At 44.7% G+C, this 22,832-nt stretch overlaps 1 protein-coding gene across 1 annotated transcript in view; it reads right to left on the bottom strand.

The window, feature by feature from the left end:
- CHSY1 (chondroitin sulfate synthase 1) overlaps positions 1–19,123 on the bottom strand; it is a 74,202-nt gene extending 55,079 nt beyond the window's left edge. The window contains exons 1-2 of the mRNA XM_007990583.3: positions 18,785–19,123; positions 2,904–3,399 (exon numbers count right to left, since the gene is read on the bottom strand). Of these exons, the coding sequence (XP_007988774.1) occupies positions 2,904–3,399; positions 18,785–19,104 (816 nt within the window). The 5' untranslated portion in view covers positions 19,105–19,123. The remainder of the gene's footprint in view (positions 1–2,903; positions 3,400–18,784) is intronic.
- Positions 19,124–22,832: the final 3,709 nt, after the last annotated feature.

The following is a 22,832-nucleotide window of genomic DNA, read 5'->3' as shown; positions in this document are numbered from 1 at the left end:
ATAATAGGGCAAAATAAGTACCTTCCAAGTCCCAAAGCTTAACATAATTGTCTTTAACATAAGACTACACCTCAATAATTTCCCATAATGTGAGCCTTAATGGGGAAACTAGATTTACAGGAGGTTTAATAAAAAGTTCCTCATCCACACGAAGGATTAATCTTACCTGAGAGGTAAACACAATGATAAACCCTAATAACAACTTACGTGAGAAGCACTTAAAGTTTTATAAAAAGAAAAAGAAAAAAACATAGAAATCAAAGGTCTAATAAGATGGCAAGTATTCCAATAGATGAATTCTTAAAATTATAATGAAGAACTACACGTGAAAGGCAACACTTTAAACACAAGAAAACATACAGGAGAAAAAATATTCGTGACCTAAGGAAGGGAAGATTTTCTTAAACAAGGCACAAAAGCATAAACCGTAAAAGAAAAGAATGATGCATTAGATTGCACTTAAAGATTCACAATTCATGTACAATAAAAATTCCACAATTAAGGTGAAAAGATAAGTCATAGTCTGAGAAAAGATACTCCATCCAGAATAAAGCACTTCAACAAAACCCTAAGACAGACATTTCAGCAGAAATATGGGCCAAGTCTATGAACAGGCAAGGCAGCTCACAGAAGAGAAAAAGAGAACTCTGGGCACTGCAGGCGGGAGGGCCCTGTGGCACAAGCCCCTGAGGAGAAGCCTGCAGCATTGAGTCAAAGCTTTATCACCACAGGGCATTTAAAGAAATGCAGAGCTGCAGCAGGCCCAACTCACCACACTCCCAGGGAGAGCCTAGCTGCTGCTGTCCTGGATCCACCTCCCAAGGCAGGGAGACAGGGAACTACCCAGGTTGGGGGCCTTCTCACCAACCAGGTCCCTTTAGCTGATACAGCCACTGACAGGATGCATCAAGCCTAAGAGGAGGCTTCAAGTGTCCAGACAGGATAATTCCATGCACCCCATGTACCCCTTCGTAGGCCATCAGAAACCTTTTGTAATTACCTCATATCAGAGGAAAACCATCTCCAAAATGGCCTCCCACCCCTGCAGCCCCAGGATGACACTTTCTAACTACATCTTGGCACTAATGCGAAACCCAAGTTCTTGATCAAACTCAAGAGACTGGCTTCGTTGGTGTCTGTCCAGCAGTATATAACACGACCACACTAAGACACACTTTTTCTCTCCCAAAAGAAGGTCTGTTTTCTATGATTACAGCAAGAAGGTTGGCTTCTCGGAGATGATGGTCAGGGGAAAGTGTTCCAAAATACACAACGTGTTACATGTTTTAACCATAATGAAATGTGTTAAGGCTATAACTACTTAATTAGGATGGGGAAAATGCAGAAATACTGCCAGCTGTATTCTGCTTAAAACAGCGTGAAATCCTCAAACAGCTTTCCTCACTGCAAAAATCCGTGACAACAGAGAGATCCTGCAGGCCCAGTGAGCCATCCCCTATGTGCTGGGGTTGGGGGGATAGCGTAAGGCACACAGGGATTAAAGCGTTCACCCAAGATCACATTTAGGACTTAAAATGTATTTGTGACTTTATAATTAAAAATTACATGACCACCCCGTGTATGCTTGAAAATGTCCACTTCCCTAAAGTTCAAACAAACAAAAAAAATGAGTGATTAGCAGACATTTAAAAGCAAGTCTGGGGGTAGACAAGTACAGGCAAGAATACTACTCTTTCACTCAAGTATGTGCTTTAGAAAATTAGTTCAGAAAAAAGCTAACAGCTCATATCAGAAAGTGTATTCTTTTTCTTAGGCAAAAGATCTAGCAATTCCCTCTGCTCCTCACAACTAAAGACAACACAACCTAAATAATTTCTTTCACCCTAACTGATATCAGATTCTGCAAACTGCAGGCAAAGGGAGCACACTGCCAACAACAACAGAGGAAAGTCCAAAGCCAACTCATCTTCTCTAGAACTGCTACAGAGAAAACATCTACAATTGGACTTCCTTCGGCAATTTCATTTATGTGTCACAGTAACTCAGAAGCTACATGACACCTATTCTAAAGCAGTAACTATACTGTAAACTCACACATTACAGTCACTATCGGAAAGTCAAGGTACACAACAAATGCAAAACCAAATGCTACTGGCTTTTTTACATCATGATTCCTTTTATAAATTCAAAACAGATAAGTTTCTAATCTGTGTAGGTCATTATGACCAGATGACAAGAGCCAGGCCTTTGCAAAAACAAATAGGGAGATATCTTACATTCTTGCAATTATATCTGTGGAATCAGAAGTCAGACAAGATGATTTTCTGGATAATCAAGAAAATATCACCGTGACCATCAACAAACCATTATCTATTCTTTAGGCCCCAAATGCCATTATTTATTAAGTATTAGGACAAAAGTATGGAAGAGCCAGGCGCAGTGGCTCATGCCTGTAATCCCAGCACTTTGGGAGGCTGACGCAGGTAGATCACAAGGTCAAGAGTTCAAGACCAGCCTGACCAGCATGGTGAAACCTCATCTCTACTAAGAATACAAAAATTAGCCTAGCGTGGTGGTGCATGCCTGTAATCCTAGCTACTCGGGAGGCTGAGGCAGGAGAATTGCTTGAACCCAGAAGGCGGAGGTTGCAGTAAGCCGAGATCATACCACTGCACTCCAGTTTGGGAGACAGAGCAAGACTGTGGGGGGGGGGGGGGGGGGGGGGCGGGTGGGGGAGAAAACGTATAGAAGATAATGCGCTCAAAGCTGAGAAAAGGTAATAAAGGGGAACTGAAATTTTTAATCTAAGGCTAAAAATGTAGAATAATGCCAACTTTAACCCTCAAAGAGGGTATCATCTCTTATTTCCTATGATACACTCAGAACTAATGACAAAACTGACAAAATTAAGTTTTTCCCATGGTAAAGAATTCTGTTCTTACCTCATAAGACCATACACACTGCACCCCTGCAAACCTCCGGACACATCTTCCCACTTCCACGTCCTCATGGGTGGTGTACATCTCCCGGAGACACTTGCCAATGTGCGGCACCATTCTCCGAAGTACCTCCCGGCTCATGATCACGCCAGGCCCCCCCATGCAGAAGTTCTCACCAGGCTCAAGGGCCAGTTTTCCCATTTCTTCTGTGGTGCCCAGGCCTGTCTGCCCAAGAAAGAGGGGCTCGCTGCTATTCAAACTCCTCAGGAAATTCTCCAGACGGTCTCCTTTGATGTACACGTCATCATCTGCTCTCATAAACCATTCATACTTGTCCAAGTAGTGGTCGTGCATGTACTTGAGCATCATGAAGGACTTCTTCTGGGGCGGGTAGGAGTCATCCACACCCCGTAGTGGCACTACTGGAATTGGTATAGATGTGTCAGAACCCTCACTTGAGAAGAACTGAACTTTCCCAGGAATTGTCTTGGACCATGTTCTGGAATTAAAATAAGTATCAGTTAGAGAACAGTTTATTCCAAGATGATTTTCAGGAATTCACATATCTGCTCATTTTGCATCGCCATGTTCAATGGAATGATAAAAAGCTACTTGGCCTGCTTGATTCCTCTTAATGAAAGGCCAGGTTACTGGGTATTGCAAAGTCTAAATTAATTTTCAAAAGAACCCCAATAAAAAATGAAGAAGTGGTAAAACTGTTCTAGGATAACTAAGTTTTAGTTATGGTTGAAAACCAAACTGCCAGGGGACCAAGATCTGGGTATACAGATTAATTTTGTGATACTATCAACTCCCTACCTACAAACTTCTCAGCTCTATAAAACAAAAAACAAAATCAAATGGTTCACTCAAAAAATTTTCTTTGAACCAAGTGCCAAGTATGTGCTAAGCTAAAGGGATGTGGTGGTGAACAAAAACGTGGTCCCCAACTCATAGAGAGGACATAAGCTAAGAGAAATACTTACAAAGAGCAGAGCACAGGACATGAGCTAGACCAACAGAACAGGGAGGCTTCCCCTGAAACAGGGTTAACATCAAGGAATGCAGGGCACGAAAGCGCTATCATGAGGTGAGGAAGAAGGCTGATAAAGTTTGGCTGTGTCCCCACCCAAATCTCATCTTGAATTATAGCTCCCACAATTCCTACATGTTGCGGGAGGGACCTGGAGGGAGATAAGTGAATCATGGGGGCAATTTCCCCCACACTGTTCTCATGGTCATGACTGAGCCTCAAGAGATCTCATGGTTTTACAAGGGGTTTCCCTTTTAGTTTGGCTCTCATTCTCTCTTTTCTGCCACCAAATAAGATGTGCCTTTCACTTTCCGCCATGATTGTGAGGCCTCCTCAGCTACGTAGAGCTGTGAGTCCATTAAGCCTCTGTTTCTTGGCTGGGCACGGTGGCTCATGCCTGTAATCCCAGCACTTTGGGAGGCTGAGGTGGGCAGATCATGAGGTCAGGAGATCAAGACCATCCTGGCTAACGTGGTGAAACCCTGTCTCTACTAAAAATACAAAAAAATTAGCCAGGCCGTGGTGGTGGGCGCCTGTAGTCCCAGCTACTCGGGAGGCTGAGGCAGGAGAATGGTGTGAACCAGGAAGGCAGAGCTTGCAGCGAGCTGAGAGCGACAGAGCAAGACTCTGTCTCAAAAAAATAAATTTAAAACAACAACAACAACAACACCTCTGTTTCTTTATAAATTACCTATTTTGGGTATGTCTTTATCAGCAGTGTGAGAATGGACTAATACAGAGGCAAATGTGGCCAGGCACAGTGGCTCACACGCCTGTAATCCCAGCACTTTTGAAGGCTGAGGCAGGAAGATCACAAGGTCAGGAGTTCAAGACCAGCCTGGTCAACATGGTAAAACTCTGTCTCTACTAAAAAAAATACAAAGTTTAGCCGGACATGGTGGTGAGCGCCTGTAATCCCAGCTACTCGGGAGGCTAAGGCAGGAGAATTGCTTGAACCTGGGAGGCGGAGGTTGCAGTGAGCCGAGATCGCACCACTGCACTCCAGCCTGGGCAAAAGAGCAAGACTCCATCTCAAAAAAAAAAAAAAAAAAGGTACAGAGGCAAATGTGCAGGGCCTGGCAGAGTACACTAAAGATGTAGGCCTCTATGTTGCAAGAGCCACAGGAAGCTTCTAGAGGGAATGTGGCAGAAGACAAGATTAAGGCCCACACATTTTGAACTCCCTAGGAATGGAGAAGAGGACTGAAGGAAGCCAGAGTGGACCCAGGAAGACCACTGAGTAAACTACTGCAGCAGCCCAGACCTGGGTTTAAGAGACAACAGTTGCCCATCAACAGAGGGAGGATGAGTGGTCAACTGCAAGGAAACCACATAAAGGCTGCTTCTGCTGAGCAGCTAATTTAAGGCTATCATGTCGCACTTTTTCTCACATTTTCTTCCCGCTCTGTATTAAGATCTAAAGTTGTTTGGCTACAATAATTAATTTATACAGACTACTTCTAAGAAAAAGTATCGTGGAGAATAAATAAAATAGTAAATTCAATCCTAAGATCAAAAAAGCACAGTTATCAAATGACGTTCTCTCAAATATTTTTTTATTTTACCTGTTACAACTGTATTTATTATAGTGAAAAATTACTTGAAGGATCACTGAAACCCCCACACATCTTTAAGGAAAAGTCTTAGGAGAGAAATATCTGAAAAGATACACACCAAACCTCTGGGGAAGAGATACCAAGGAGGAAAATTGGGAGGAGTTGGAATGTGTGTGGACAAAGGTGACTTTCACTTTTTATTCTATGCATCTCTATATTGAAGGACAATGGCGTTAAGTATATTACTTTTTGAAAAAAATTGTGATAAAATATACATAAAGTTTATCATCTTAACCATTTCTAAACGTAAAGTTCAGCAGCATTCAGTGTTGTGAAACCATCACCACCATCCATTTCCAAAACTTTTTTCATCTTGCGAAACTGAGATTCTAAACATTTTACTTTTGTAATTTTAAAAAGAACTCACAATGAAGTACTTGGAAAACAAATGACTGGCTTTTACTTCTCTTCCAAACCCAAATATGAGGAATACAAAACAACTTCAAATGTATCTTTCAAGTAGAGGCAAAATTTAATGGAATTCAACTTTCTGCCAATACGCCTCTCAAAAAGTGCAAGGATTAAACATATACCATTTTTCATCAAATTTAGGATGTTAACTGGAAGATGCACCATTGTTTTATCTATCAACAACAAATTTAAAAAATACTGCCACTCGTAATCCCATGATGCCAGTAACTATAAAATCCATCCTAATTTCTGAGATGTCAAAATCACAGAATGGATATAAGATGGCGTTGTTAATGTTTTCGCTTAGTGCCTATGGATTTAAAATGGACCTGTATTCTTATGCCACTTAAATAACTCATTAACAAAGAACAACAATAACAACAAAGAACAACAATAACAACAAAAACCAAACTCAGCTCATTCATTTCACAGTATTAACAGATACTGTACTAGGTACTGCACTTCATTTTCACAAAGGATATGCTCCTGAAGAAAAAGGATGTAGAATAAACAGAGATGTGGCAATTAATTTAAAGAAAAACCAATTCCACCTACAAAGGGACAAGTCCTTTTGCAAATGCGACAATGTGTGAATGTGTGACAAGCTATACACAGTCTTCTGATGTGGTGACATATGGAGGGGAGACAACTTCTCAGAACGCCTCCAGCCTTGAGAAGTTAGGACAAAATTATAGTGTAATAACCCCCCATTCAAGTTGAGGAGCCCCTGATGATGCTCTCTTTATAGAGAAATGTTTTTCATTTGGCAGTCACAACAATTCTTGGAAAAGGTAAATAATTTCCGTGTTTGGCACACAATAGAGGTCAATAAATGTGTGGACTGAATACTGCCCACTAGTGTACTATAAGCGACTTAATGGTGCCGCATGTGTTTACAAAAGGTCAGAAATAATTTCTATCTTGTATCTTTGAGAAATTTTCAACTTAGGAAGCCATGAAAATACTAAAACACTATAATGTTATTTGGGAGATGGGGTGGGTGAGACAATTCCTGCCTTCAAAGAACCACCTACTAAGGAGGCAATCTACAGCATCACGGTCAAGAGCTGGCTCTGGAATCAGGCCATGGGGGTGAGAATCCCAGCTCCACTTTGGGTGAGTTACTCTGTGCCTCAGTTTCCTTATCTGTAAACGGTGGTTGCTGTGAGGGTTAAATGAGTTCTCTGTAAAGTGCTTAGAAGCCTGCTTGGCACTATGTAAGTATGACTTATTATTAGGTAAGGCAAGAGTTTGCAAATCAAATAAAGCAGTGAAAGAAAAAGTAAGGAAGACAGGAAAGTGTGGGTTCAACATGGACTAGTCAGTCTCAGGAATACACGGAAGAAAGGTAATGTGGAAAATGCTTCTTATGTTTCTGGCTAAAAACCTGAGCCTCAAGCTATATACTGAAATCTTGTTTTACTATCAACTTCAGACAATGTTACAGGATAGAAGTCTAAGACTTGAAATTTCACGAGCGTTTTTGCTTTAGAACACCAGAAACTTTCCTATTAGACTGAGGATGAAACTTAATTTTAGTTTGGCCCTGCTTCCCGTGTGCCCCACCAGGAAGAACACAGTGAAGGAGGCCCTAGCAGTACAACCAGCACATACGCAATTAATGCCTCAACTATGACTTGAAACGGTGTAATTTGCTCAAGAAGAGAAACCAATTAATTTTAAAAACAGTCTAACCTCAACCCTACAGTTTTATGGTAACTCCACCCAATTATTATCTGTTCCTTTTTAGGTAATTCAGGGAAAAACCTCATGTTGTCCTTTTCTGTTCTAAATGACTGGTGGTTGGTTTTGAGGGAAATCTCTCAATGTCAAGTCTTTGTAAACCCTCCAATCTTAAGAAATTATAATCTTTTCAATTAGGGTCCTTAACTTAAATAGCTCCACAAAGTGAACGAGTTCTGGAACATAAATCGTGATTCACCACCATCCTGAGGAAGGAGGAAGGGATGCACTAATAATTTCAAATAATTGAAGGGAATGCTCCTGAAGAAGCAAGCTGTCCCCTCTTCTGCAATATCAACAGGTCCAGTTCCTTCATTTTCATAAGCAAACGTCAACTTTGCCATCAACACATTTGTTACCAGGAGCAAAGAACTCTCACTTAATTGAAACGACAAAACGTTTGCAGAGGCCTTGCCAGAAAAAGCTCATTTTCAACGAACTGATATCCAACTCTTGCTCAAGCCCAGATAAGACAGCTGAAACTTGAGAGTGCCAAGTGAATCTTCCATCATACTAGGTTTCTAAACGCTATTCCTACACTGAGTTAAATCACAGTTAAGTAATTCGGCTGGACCAATATTAGCTTAGCTAAGGAATGCCTTTGCTGGTTAGGACTTAACCCATTTATGCCGGAGGTTGCGATTTTTTTGTGTGTGGAAAAAATCAGACCTTGGTGATGACCTTGAGCAGGATAATAAATAACTCCCACAAGCTTAGTGTTCCAATAATGGAACTCTAGGCATAAAATGGGTTAATATCGGTCTCCATTTCTATTCAGTGTTGTTTTAAGAAAAGCTACATAAAACACACCTCTGTACAAAGTTGCATCTATAGCATGACTCTTGTGCTCAGTAGATATTCATAATATATGGGTAAGTTTAAAAAGCAGGCAACAGTATATACTTGTGATGTGGCTTACCAAGGGAACAAAAGTACATATAAAAAATAAAATAACGTACAACTCCACCCCCAAAGTATTCACCGTGGTTATTCTTGGATGGGAAAACCAGAAAGGATTTAATAGTCTTTTTTTTTTTTTTTTTTTTTTTTCCTGAGACGGAGTCTGGCCCTGTTGCCCAGGCTGGAGTGCAATGGTGTGATCTCACTGCAACCTCCGCCTCCCGGGTTCAAACAATTCTCCTGCCTCAGCCTCCCGAGTAGCTGGGATTACAGGCACCTGCCACCACGCCCAGCTAATTTTTATACTTTTAGTCAAGACGAGGTTTTACCATGTTGGTCAGGCTGGTCTCGAACTCCTGACCTCGTGATCCGCCCACCTCGGCCTCCCAAAGTGCTGGGATTACCGGCGGGAGCCAAAGTGCCCGACCAATAGTCTTCTGTATGTTTTCTAAATTTTCTAAGTTTTCTGCAACAGGTATATTTAGAGTTAGAAAAAAAAGTTTTAACTGGGCAAAAGCTTTCAGGCTAACAAGCAACCAAAGAAATCAAAACATGTAACAACATTTTTACTTTTGTAATAAAACATTTTTTTATCCAACAAGAAAAACTGAAAGAAAAATGGAGTAAGATTGAGTTGTTTCGATTGTGATTTTTAAACTTTAATAGTTATTCTACTATTTACCATTAAAAAGGTGGGGAGATTTTCCGTGAGTTCCCCAAAATTACTATTATTATGTGCTGTCTGATGGTTACACAGCAGTAAGTGTGAAAGGACTCATGATAAAATCATCTTGGAAGTTAAAGAAGGGAGGATATGGGTTTTTCTCTTTGTAGAACTGATGGATAATAGGAATTAAGTGTATATACAGCTGTTCCTTAGTATCCAAGAGATTGAATGATCCCAGGACCCCAAAATCCACAGATGCTCAAGTCCCTGATATAAAATAGTGCAGTGTTTGCTTAAACCTTCACATATCCTCCTGTATAGTTTAAAGCATCTCTAGATTACTTATAATACCTAATACAACGTAAATGCTATGTAAATAGTTGTTATACTATATTGTATTTATTTGTATTATTTTTATTATTGTGTTCTTATTTTTTATTCTTTTTCCCCCCAAATATTTTCAATCCATGGATGGTGGAATCCACAGGTGTAGCAGATAGCAGGGCCAGCTGTATTTACAGTCTCCCCTGTTACAGAAGGGATTTAAGACAACTTAACCAAAACGCATACAGGATGAGAAAAATCAGCAAGAAAATGAGACCAAAGAAAAGTAAGAGTAGGAAACCCTTAAGCAAGGAACAAAATGCAAATCCTGGTTGGGGCTGCTCTGCCCCGGGCAAACCCTGAATCAGTGAGAGCACTCTCAGGAGTCACCACTTCAACGCAAAGTGCTTATGTGCCGAGACATATCTGCCATCATGTGACCGACGGATTTGCTAGTGGTGGGCCCAAATTCAGCTACAAACTTTCTAGCAGGCAACCATGGGAAGTCACAAGACTGTGTCCTACTGTTCAGGGTTAAGTGTAAAAACTATTTCAGATACTAAGGCCTGAGGGAAACTTCTCCCTAGGTCAATGACGGAGGTATCAAACTTTCTAGCAGGCAACCATGGGAAGTCACAAGACCGTGTCCTACTGTTCAGGGTTAAGTGTAAAAACTATTTCAGATACTAAGGCCTGAGGGAAACTTCTCCCTAGGTCAATGACGGAGGTATCCTTACAGGAAGCACAGGGTGATGGAGCAGCAGTCCAAGTTTATCCTCCCAAAAAAGTACATGGAGGGCACTAATCTATGCTGCCAGTCAGAGCCATGGCCTTGAGAAAAGGCAGAGGCCTTTCAAGGCTACCAAGTGATGCCATGGGGCTCTCCTCGGCTGGAAGGAATCCCCTCTGGCAAGATGTTGCAAACACTGTTCAGTCCCTCATCTCCGTCTTCTGCCTTGGTCCCAAAAGCTCTGCAGCAAATGCATTCAGTTGCAGTTTCCCACTTCTGTGCATGTGGTTTCCGGGTATGTGGTTTCCTCTTTCAAAACCTTTAACCGTCTCATCGTGCACGTCCTTATGACCTGTCCAATCTCAAATTCTTTTTGAAAGGAAATGGGAAAATATAACAGAGGTTGTGAATGGTTGGAAAATTATTTTAAAAGAAAAATCAAATTATACTCTTTACTGTCCATCCTAAACAATAGACTTCAGGGGAAAGCAAGCAGTAAAGAGCCCTTTTTCTTCTTAATTAAGCTGTTGGCAGGGTGGATTACAGCTTCCCACTTCAACAATGGCCTGGGCACAAGCCCAGAGGGCATTCCAAGGTATTAAAGGCTAAGAGGAGCCTGCCCTGTGAGCCCAGGTTCACAGCAAACAATGGGAACAGAGACCACAAATAGGACACTTTTGAAACATAAGAATTAAAATTTGGAGTGTAAATGACAGAAGGCAAATTCTGATCTCATGAGACATTTCCAAAGCTTCAAAGTTTTGGAGAGCTACTTTATATAATTTGCATATCACTGCTGTACCCTTAAAAGTATAAATATGCAACTAATACTTAATGATCCACATGAACCAAAAATCAGTATTGTTTAATGCAAACAATTAAACCACACTGAACTTATTCTGGCCGACCACTTTGCAAATCACCGTCTTCCTGGACTGAGGCACTACCCTGTACGAGGCCCAACTAACAAGTCACCGGCCACCCTGGCTCTACAGCCTCCACTGGCCAATCCATTGGCTTTTCCACCCCACACACGTCTCCCAGGTGATCACCCACATCACTTTCCAACTCTCATGGACACTGTTAAGGGTGGGCAAACAGTCATCGTGGATAAGGAGACCAGCCTTACACATACTTCAACCACTTTCAGACCCACTCTCAGTGTGCATGGCTTGGCGACTTGAAAACCTGGACAAAACCTGTCGGTCAAGGACACCTTTGCAGTGCTTGGGCTGGATTTAACTGAAGGCCAGAAAACTTGATTCCAACATTAGCTTCTGAGGCCACATGCTGAGTCTGGATCCATGTGCTACTCTAAATTCTGCCCAATTATCTGTGGACACTACCATCAGAAACACGCTGAGCAAAGTGTAACAGCCTTTGCACCTATGGTCCACCTAGAAAACCACAACTTCAATGGCCTCAACACCTACCTGTCAATAATCCTCAGGTTTCTGGTTTACAAGCACCAACCTGACACCAAATCAGAGCAGACTGTACCTTATTTTTAATAATCCAGAAAATGTATTTGTCTACAGAATAAATGCTGTAGCTATAAATGCTTCAGAGATGACATTGAATTCAGGTGAGAAGATGGACTGCTTTTATACTTGTAAACTGTAACTAGGTTTTCTTATTCACCCAATGACATCCGCCATCCGGAACCAGAAGCCAAAAAGGCATCAACAACAGGTGGAAGCACTTAGTGTTTACATTAAGATACAAAAGCTGGGGCCCCTGCATTGAAAATGCTGCCACCAGATCCTCCCTAGTATCACCTGGAAGAATGAAGTTACAGTAACTGAGGAAAACAGTTGTTACACTAACCAAGTAAATGTGTGCTAAAATAACTCTGTCACTTCAGGACAGAATTAATGGTAACTGACTGAAACAAGAATGGGCTGTAGCTCTGTGCCTAGGAGACCTCCAGGCCAACAGCCTAACGTGCTCAAAATGGAATGCACAGTTTCTCTTAGAGCTGGCATCTTTTTGTGGTTTTACTGTAGCTTTATTACAAAATAACTGCTTACTAGAAAAACTAGAATATATAGAAAAGTGCTAAAAAGAATATAAAAGATCATTTGGCATCACAGTGAGTACATCCTTTTATGTTTCCTTTTCTATGCTACACATATACTTTTGTTTTACTTTAAACACAAAGGGACTTGTACTGACCATACTGTTTTACACCTTACTTTCACTTAAGTATATTCTGAACCTCTCTTCATGTCAATAACAATATTTCAGCCACACCATTTTTACTTGTCAGAGATGCAGACCACAGTATGGATGAATCAGTTAAGTCAATTTTGATCCTTATCTCCTAAAGCAGGACACCTAAGATACCTGAAATTTCCACTTCATATGTACACCTTTAAGCACACCTTTAAAACTTCTTTGGAAAAAATTCTAGAGGAATTGCTAGACCTCAAGACAGCTGCATTTTAGACTTCTAGATAAATGCTACCCAAGCGCCCCTCAACAGGTACCGGTTCTGTCCAACTCTAGCTAGGTACCGGTACTTGATGAACTCCAGCCACCCTCTGCAGTGGCAACACCGCTGGGCTGATCTTCCAAAATACACATCCCATCAGGCTACTGTCCTGCTGAAATGTCACCAACAGCTCTGGACACCAACCACACGAAGCCCAAATTCCTAATACTGGTGCGCAGACCTTCCCTCCATGTCCCTGCCCACCACTCTACCACCCACAGCCTACACCCAGCCCCAAGCAGCTGGCCTTTCCCATCGCTCCTTCACTAATTCCTGCCATTTCATGTTGTAGGAAACCTGTAGTTGTCTCTGCCTCAAAAACACCTCTTCACCTTTCAAGACTCAGCTAGTGGGTAAAAAAAGGGTAGGAGTGTGGGTGAGACATTTCTTGATCCATTCACCCACTGGGTGTAAGCCTTTCTTCTGTTCCCCCACAGCCCACAGCGACTAGTTCAGGCACCTTGACAGCCCTCTAACCAATACCGTCGCTCGTTTCCTTCTGAGACTATGAACTCTGCAGAGACTAGGGCCCTGTATTAGCAATCTACTTTTAATAAACAGCAGCTTAGTTAATGGACAGGTGAAAGTGAAGCTGCCAATGCAATGAAAACAGTCATGCACAATCCCCTATTGACAGCCATAGCTATCCCTGGAATATTCTGTTTGAGGGCATCAAGATCTTGAACCATGACATAAAAAACTACACTCATTTTCAGGGCCACACTGTTCACTAGTCTCCTACAGGAAATTCATAATCTGAAATAACCTGGCATGCCAAAAGTTCACTTACAGGTTGATTGGATTTTATATGGAAAAGCTTTCTGTATAAATGTTTGCCAAGTTGAATTCTATCTAAGAGAGTGAGCTTAGCTCAAGAAATAAGGAAAATAATTCAGATTTATAAAGTAGGAGGATCTCATTAAGGTTGGTAAGAACAGTCCGCCTTCATCTAAAGCATTGGGAAGAGATCATTAACTGATAACGGTATCTTGAAATAATATTCCTATATCTCAAGGTAATGTTTCTCAAACTTTCTTCCCACAGTCCCCTACAGACTGACGCTAATCTTTAATGGTGCCCTTGTTCACTTTTGGTGCAAAGAAAGGAAACCATCCACCTCTTTCTTCTGACAACATAAAAAAAGAACAAAACTATTCCCCATCTTCAGCCCAGAGAGGGTAAGAACCAAAACAAACAAAAGGTGTTGAATTAGCTCAAGGTTCTGGACATAAAAATGGACAAATAAGCAAAATATGTGTGGCTTTTTCTTTTTATCAAAACGTTCATTAAAAAAATTTAAATAGCATGAAAACTCTCTCAGCAAGAAAAGGTAAGTGTAGCCAAGAAATGTTTGAAGCAGATGAATAACAAAGGAGAACTTGTCCACCGGATATTAAAATATTATTCAACCTCCAATAATTTCAATGGGTGGTACTGGCACAAGAACAGACAGAAAGATCAATGGAACAAAACATGAAGTCCAGAAACATACCCAAGAATTCTGAGTATGATGAAGATGGTATTTCAAATTGGTAGGGAAATGAAAACTTAGTCAACGGTACGTGGTGCTGCGACCACATACTATTTGGGGAAAAAATAAAGTTGAGATGATTTCTACCCTTTCCAGAATTAGGAAGGAAACATTACCTTTAAAAATCTCTCCAGGGCAGTAACTGTGAACCTGGGGTAGGGGAACCTAAAATCAAAAAGGCAAAGACATAGACTGAACTACATAAACACTTCCCTTCCATATGTCACAGAACACAACTAAGAAGAAAATTTTTAAATATGGGAAAAATACGAATTGCAGCTAGTAATGCAAGACACAAGAAACCCAGAGGTTCTGACAGGCTGTCCTTAATTTGCATAATTACAGTACCATTTTAAAGCGAAATTACCTAGAATACAAATAATTTGCAGATGAGTCAAAATAAATTATTTGTGTTAATTTACAGAACCCCAGCTACCCACCTCCTCTTCCCGCATAAACCCTCCAGTGGCTTTCTAATTCATTTAGAATGAGTGGACACTAGCGAGCCCCTTCTCTTTCTTTTATTGGCCTTCTTGGTGTTCCTTTCCAAGCCGGTCCCTGCCTTGGGACTTCCCAGCGCTTCCTTGGCCTTGATGCTCATCATTGATATTCACACAACTGGCTCTTCAGGATCAGATCTCAGCCCAAATGCCACTCTCTCCAAACTCTTCCCCGATCACCTAACACAGAGAGGACACACGTGCCCTGCCCCAACCCTGTTCTGTTTTCTCTACAGCATCCATCGCTAGCAGAAACCCTCTTTTTAGTGTTGTCCCTCTGACTAAAGAACACGAGACCAAGCCATGTATCATAGTCTCCCCCAGGACTCAGGGTCTGGGCCCAGAGGGGCCATGCATGCATGTGCTTTACAAAGAAATGGATCCTAAGTAATGAATCAGGATCACTCCTATGAACTTAACAGCTACGGTATCACTCAGGGCCTCCAAAGGTCAGTCCTGGCTGGTTTCTCACCTGTTACATTTTGAGTTTTGTCTTGCCTGCTGTGAAAAATCTGTTTCTTGTCTGCTGTCAGCTGTCACTGCCCTGCTATATCTTGGTGGCCCCCATCCACCCCTCAAGCAGATGGCAGGTCTAGAAAGTAAAAATGTGTAATGATGGAGATGTTCTATCATCAAAGTGCAGTGCCTTTAGTGTGGACGGGCATATCTCCTTGGATTTTCAAAAGCTTTTTTAGCCCCTTTCTGGATCTCAGACAGTTGTTGGAAAGAAGTGGTTGCTAGCTACTAGTCCCTAGACCTAAATTCTGACATTTTCAGTATTCTACACCAAAGTATCATCTTACTGAAATTGCTGGCATCTCCTTCATCCATAAGCCAAACAACAGTTGCTTTTGTTTTTTTTAAAAAACAAAACTAGAGTTTTCTCTAAGATAAAGAATGAATTTACCTTTCAGGAGAACTGTAAAACTCAGCACATCGATTTCCAAACTAGAGTTCTATCTTGTGCTAGAAGAATCAAGCTTACTTTTATACTGAACTGTGCATGCAATTTCCAATTTAAGAGCTCAGTGCAGACTTTTGGCCTGGGCTGCAGAGTACAGTAAAACTGTAATCATATGTTATACCCTATAACCTCCATCCCAATTGAGGCCTTCCCCAAAAGTTCCTTAACTTTTAGCCTTAAGGCTAAAATCGTCTTGTGCCAACTCCTGCAGTCAGTCTAAACACAGTGTTGGCAGGCAAGATGCAAAGGACCCTAACTGGCAGGGCAGGTCCACCTCCAGGCTCCAGGTACTCTGACTTCTTAAGATCTGAGAGATAAAAGGAAATTTATGTGAGAAAGCTGGAGTGACACTAGCTGGACACTACCTCCTGGTAGGCGTTTTCCTTTCTCAGAAAGGCAGAGGTGTCACAATGAAGGGAGAACCCGGCCTGGGGGCAAACTGTGTTTCTGCTTCCCCTAACTACCTGAAAAACAGAAAAAAAAAAAAAACAAACCAAAAAAAACAAATTAAATCTTACATCCAGAAAAAGATGAGGGAGGAGATGTAGAAAGGAGGCCAAAAGTAAGAGTAGCTCTAGTTTGGGAAACCATCTCCAAGTGTGAAACAGTAGTTCTAGTTTGCATTACATTTCTTTTTTGGAGACAGTCTCGCTCTGTCCCCTAGGCTGGAGGGCAGTGGCGCAATGTCGGCTCACAGCAAGGTCTGCCTCCTGGGTTTACGCTATTCTCCTGCCTCAGCTTCCCCAGTAGCTGGGATTACAGGCGCCTGCCACCAAGCCCGGCTAATTTTTTTTTTTTTTTTTTTTTTTTTTGCATTTTTAGTAGAGACGGGTTTCACCGTGTGTGTTAGTGTTAGCCAGGATGGTATCTATCTCCTGACCTCGTGATCCGCCCGCCTCAGCCTCCCAAAGTGCTGGGATTACAGGTGTGAGCCACCCCGCCCAGCCTGCATTACATTTTCTGAGTATTGCTGGTGCATTAGGCCCCCCATTGATTTGAATATATTGATACTGCAACCATGAAAATGCATTTGCTCAGGGGCATGGTGGGAGATAAGGGAGTCATCTAATTTACTATTTGTACTAACTAGTTTGGTAACTGTCCCCAAAATTGTTATTTCACATGGTCTATCACCACACTAGAGTCATGCGGATTTACTTTCAAAACCATGCTGTAAATAATTTACGCGGCTCATCCTTGATTTCTGATGCGGCTGTTTCTCCGGTCAAAAAAAATCCCATAAAACCTCAAGTAATGCAAGGTAGAGCTAGGAAAGAATTCTGATCAGCTGGTTCCCAAATCGCTGCATTAGCCCATGTATCTCTATCTATCGATAAATAGATACATAGTTGTTGTTTTTTTTTTTTTTTTTTGAGATGGAGTCTCGCTCTGTAGCCCAGGTTGGAGTGCAGTGGCATGATCTTGGCTCACTGCAACCTCCACCTCCTGGGTTCAAGCGATTCTCCTGCCTCAGCCTCCAGAGTGGTTGGGACTACAGGCGCAGGCCACCACGCCTGGCTAATTTTTGTATTTTGAGTAGAGACGGGGTTTCACGATATTGGTCAGGCTGGTGTCGAACTCCTGACCTCGGGTGATCCGCCCGCCTCGGCCTCCCAAAGTGCTAGGATTACAAGCGGAGCCACAGCGCCCGGCCTACATTAGTCTGTTTTTACACTACCTGCATTCTAAGTTTTTCAGCCACTCGGGATCCTTCCTGGCGGAATGTGGGCTCTGGACTTAAGCAGGACCCTGAAGGAAATGTGCAGGAATGGGGATCAAGCCATTCAAGGGGCAGTCACTGAAGACCGCTTTCACCTTCTTTCTCAGTCCTTTACTTCCTCCCTTAAAGGCAAAGGGGACCATATATGCTTTTCCCCTCACAATATATAATGCTTGAAAAATCTGACCAAGACTGCATTTAAAAACTGAAGTGTAAAGGTACTCGTTATAAGAACAAACAGCAACCAGCTTAGCCTGGCTCAGCACTGGCTGCTCTGAAATTTCATTCCCAGACCATTCAGGCTCTAAAACCACTCCCCACATTGGTTTGTTCTGTGGCTGAATAAGACCCAAACTTTATCCATACGGTGTTTCTATACTTCATACATACAGGGTTTCAATCAAATTCCTTTATTGAGTCTACAACCCTCTCCAAGTTCAAATTCACTCCAATACAAATCTGATTCTAACCATGCCAGCCATTCCAAAATCATCTCCCTTCTAAAGACTACATTGGCTAATCCCTTTGTTAAACCTGGACACGATTCCAGCTGCTTTTATGACTCATTTGGCCAACTAGAGCCCAGTTACTGGATAACATGCATACACCACTAAGCTGAACTAATTAACACCAGAATGCAGTTTTCCACTGTATCTACCAACGGCCAAGAACTGCTTTTCTCCAAGGTTCTCTCCCTCTTTACTCAACAGACTGGAGTGGTCCAGTGTGCTGCGGGCATTCTCTTTCATTTATAGGAGTGCCTCCAACTGCGAAATGTGAGAGTATGATATGGAAAGGTTCTAGAACTAGATTAATGTACACGGGCTCTAGTTTTACAAAGACAAAGGTGCACATTTTAGAGAATCCAGTAACAGCCCCAATTGCCTCCACTATCAGGTACTGTGCTATGAGTTTTCCAACATCATGAGGGAGACCCGATATGTCGGGCCCTTTTGACGAGAGGCTTCGATTTGTAAAGGCTAAAGTGCCTTAATCAGGGTGAGAGGCACACCCAGTGAGGCCACACTAGTCTATGTGACCCCAAAGACCATGTTCTTGAGCGCTGCGCTCACCATCCCGCCTCTGATCTTTTCTCCCTCGGCCCGGCATCTCCCAAGAGGCAAGCCGATCCCACCGGAAGCCCAGGAAGGGCCTAGGAAGCGGGCGGACGCGAGAGCCAGGAGAGGACCCGGGATGCCAGCCGACAGGATGCCGGACGCAGGAGGCGGTGCCCGGGAAGCAGGGGCTCACCTGTAGGCGGCCACGGCGCGGGTCTGCAGGTATTTCTGGGCGGTCATGACTCCCACGAAGAGAAAGTTTCTGTCGCGCGGGCCGCCATCTGGGTCCGAGCCGGGCGACCAGAGCTGCGCCCCGCGCGCATCGCCGCGCGCCCCGCCGGCCTGGGAAGCCGCCGCCTGCCCGGACCGGCAGCCCTCGGGGCTGGCGCGGCGCCTTGGGCCCGCTCGCTTCAGCTCGGAAGCACGGGGCAGGACGAGCCGCGAGGCCAGCACGAAGCCCAGGACGAGCCCGAGCAGCACGCTGAGCCAGGCGCGCCGGCCGCGCGCGGCCATGCCCCCGCCGCTCCGCCCGCCGGGCTGCCGCCGCCGCAGGCTCCGCGCGCCCTCAGCCCGCCGCCCCCGCCCGCGGAGGCCAGCCCGCCCTAGCGCCGCGAGGCCCGGCCCGGGCAGCGCCGCGGCCGCCGCGGGCCCGCCGCGCCCATCGCGGCCCCCGAGCAGCCCGCAGGCCCCGCGCCGGCGCTTTGTTCCGCACGCCCGCCCCCGCCGCCGCTGCCTGCGCCTTTAAGAAGGGACCATGCCCGGCGCGCGCTGGCGGCGGCTCGGGCGCGAGGCGGCGGCGGCTCCTCCCGCTCGCGCGCGGGGGCACGGGGCCGGCACGACGGCGAAGGCAGCGGCAGCCAAGTCCGGGCCCCCGTTTCGCCCTGCCCGCGTCCCCCGGCTGGCTCGGCTCGGTTCGCACGGCGCCTGCCCCCGTCCTGTTCGTGGCCGGCGCCGCCGCCGCAGCTGCACATCCTCCGGCTTAGCTCGCCATTGCCACAGGAGCCCCTCACGTCACGCACAGCGCGTTATGAAGTGGCCCCGCCGGCGGCGAGCCGTGGCCCCTCTCGGGATCCGTCCGCGCCGCGCGATTGGCGCAAAAGTGAATGAGGGGCGGTTCACGTGGCCAAAGTTTGACCAAAAAAAAAAAAAAAAAAGCCCTTTTGGGCGCCCCGCCTGCGCGGTCTGCGACGGGAGCTGGCGGCCGGAGGGGGCGTGGGCTTCGGCCCGGCGCCCGCGGGGCCGGAGCTGCCCGTTATCCGCGCCCAGAACCCGGCGCAAGGGCGTCCCCGCGGGGGCGGCCGGTTCCTGCACCGCGGCGCCGGGGCGCGAATCTCAGGAGCCAGCCTTGCAGCTGGGGCTTCTCGGCCCCCAGACTCCACGCTGCGCACGTTCGTCCCGCACAGACCGTCCTCGCTGCACCCTACGGCCACACCCTTCCTGCCGCGGGGCCGGCCTCCCGCTCCCGGCCCCGCGCTCCCGACCACACTGCAGCTTTGTCCGTAGTCCCGCGGCAGCTGCCGCACGCAGGGAACGGCCGTCCCGGAGCCCTGGGGACGTGTGCGCCTGCGAGTGGACCGTGAATTCAGTTACCTTGTTCCCTGTCGCTAGTTTCTACGCTAAATAATAAGAAAAAAAAAAAGCCATCTTTAATATTTAAGGCCCACGCTTCTCATACAGTACTAGCATTTAATGGATGTTGAAGACATGGAAAATGATGTTAATGCCCTGGATGGTAAACCCTACTTTTATTTACATACTGTGTGGGCAGATAGCCGGCTAGTACCCCCAGCCTGGGACTTCGTCAGTGTTTTAATATGGCCTGTCTGTAAAAGTGCCGTCGATTTCTAAATACGGATTTTGAGTCCCAGATCCTCTACCCTGGATTTTAAGTTTTATACATTTCCTCTACAATACTTCAGCTAAGGCAACAAAAGCGGAGGTCTCCATACAACAAAAGTTTGTGTAGAGTTTCAGTCTTGTTACTTAGTCACCAGTATATTGGGGTTTTCTAATGAAACTTTTGAAGGGCAAAGTGTTTCCCTGGGCCTGAGAAGTTACCTTCATTGAATCAAATAAACACAGGAGTTAGGACCGAAAGTAAGCATGCCTGGGGCAATCCTTGGATCTGTCTTCATTGTTCACCAAATGGTTGAAATACTATCACACAGTTTAAAATGCCGAGCTGTGGGACTGGGGCAATCCTTGGATCTGTCTTCATTGTTCACCAAATGGTTGAAATACTATCACACAGTTTAAAATGCCGAGCTGTGGGAGCTTCAGATAACTTCTCGGCACCTGAATGGTGGTCACTCTTGTTTATTCTTTGGATATTACCACTTTCTTTGACACTTGTGATTTATATTAAAAATAGTTCATTACCCACCTTCCCACAAACTCCCTCCCTGAGAGGTGATCCACATCTAAAAATAAAATACTCATTATGCAGTGAATACAGGATTCCAGCAGTGGTCTTGGGAAAAATACAGAACATACAACCATGAATTACAGGCTCGAAAACCATCGAAAGAGGTTTCCAGTAAGACCATAAACCACAAATGCCGAGGAGTCACCAGATCCCCCAAATTCAGCAGTAGCCCCGTCATTCACAGTGATTTACATGAAGCACAAATCTGGCAAGATTCAGATGTTCAATTTTGTGGCATATTCAATGATTTCAATATTTCCTAACCTGCTTTAGACTAACCTAGTTTTCTTCTAAACTAGTGTGCAGTGAAAAGTTGGCCGGGCACGGTGGCTCACGCCTGTAAACCCAGCACTTTGGGAGGCTGAGGCGGGTGGATCACCTGAGGTCAGGAGTGCGAAACCAGCCTGACCAACATGGAGAAACCCTGTCTCTACTAAAAACACAAAATTAACCGGGCGTGGTGGTGCATGCCTGTAATCCCAGCTACTGCAGAGGTTGAGGCAGAAGAATCGCTTGAACCCAGGAGGCGGACGTTGCCGTGAGCCGAGATTGTGCCATGGCACTCCAGCCTGGGCGACAAGAGCAAAACTCCGTCTCAAAAAAAAAAAAAAAAAAAAATATATATATATATATATATATGTGATGGGAATAATATTTTGAGGATGCCAAATATTTTGTCCTCCTCAATATCCTGGTTCCTAGTTGTCCCTCAGTTCCTAGACAGCCTCACCTGTCTCACCTGCAGGCTCAGTGGGGGTCTTTCGTAATGTGGAAAGGATACCCTTCGTAAAGGCTGAGCCTGAAGGCTTACAATTCCCTGGAGAAGGAGAGTAAGACATAAGGGAATCCCTCTGGGAGAAGAGGGATATGCCAGGCCAAGAGAGGGTTGGAAGGAGAAGAGAGAAACTGAGGTCCTATAGAAGTCTGCCAGGGGCAGGGACCAATTCCAGCATGCAGCCTGGGAGCAGGAAGGCAAGCTCTAGCACAGCTGGAAGGAGCAGCTGGATTGTTGAGCTGAGGCAGTTCTCCTGGGGAGGAATCCAAAAGTGTCCCAGCAAGGGGCCTGGCTCAGGAGACTATCCTAAGTGGGGATTTCACAGCCAGTAGCAAATACCTGGAATCAAGAACTTCAGTGACAGCCAGAGGCCTAAACACCTGGATAGGACTGGTACCCCCAGTATGAAGGCCTGTCCCAAGCCCAGCCCCACTAGTCAATACCAGCAAGGAGCCAGGGAGGACAACGAGGGTCTGGAATATCTGCCCGTAATGCACACACATGCATCCTTCCCCGAAGCCCCCTGGGGGCCAAGGCTGCTCCTCATCCTAAAACCCCCTCATCCTCATTTATTTTTAAAGGTAAGGAGAAGGCAGAGTGATTTGCATTTATAGGGATTTCACTGCAGTGAGCTGAGGAAAGACTTTTCATGATTCCGGGTTTCTTGATTTCACTGTGCTACCATCCTTCTCTGTCGAGGGAATGAATCATTGACCATTTTTCTCATCATAAAAGAAGGGGAGGTATTAACTGTTACCAGGAACACTTGTAAGGGAAGCCCTTAACTGTAGTTATTCCATGAAACTCCCAATGGCACAGGACTGGCCCAAGAGGTGGGCTGTGATGGATCAGGGATCAGGAGTGTGGGACCGAGTCTGAGCACTGCGTGGAGTGAGTTCCACCTGGAGGGGCTCCGGGAGTCCAGCTCTGTCTCCAAATGAGTCTTTCTCCTGGATCACATTAAAGGGTCCTCCATAGTGATTCCAGACCAGTATTCAGAAATTTGTTCAAAAGTCCCAGATCACTTCACTTCCCTTCTGT

The sequence above is a fragment of the Chlorocebus sabaeus genome, chromosome 29 (genome assembly GCF_047675955.1).
Source record: "Chlorocebus sabaeus isolate Y175 chromosome 29, mChlSab1.0.hap1, whole genome shotgun sequence".
NCBI classification, from domain to species: Eukaryota; Metazoa; Chordata; class Mammalia; order Primates; family Cercopithecidae; genus Chlorocebus; species Chlorocebus sabaeus.
This window is presented reverse-complemented; position numbering and strand designations above follow the sequence as displayed.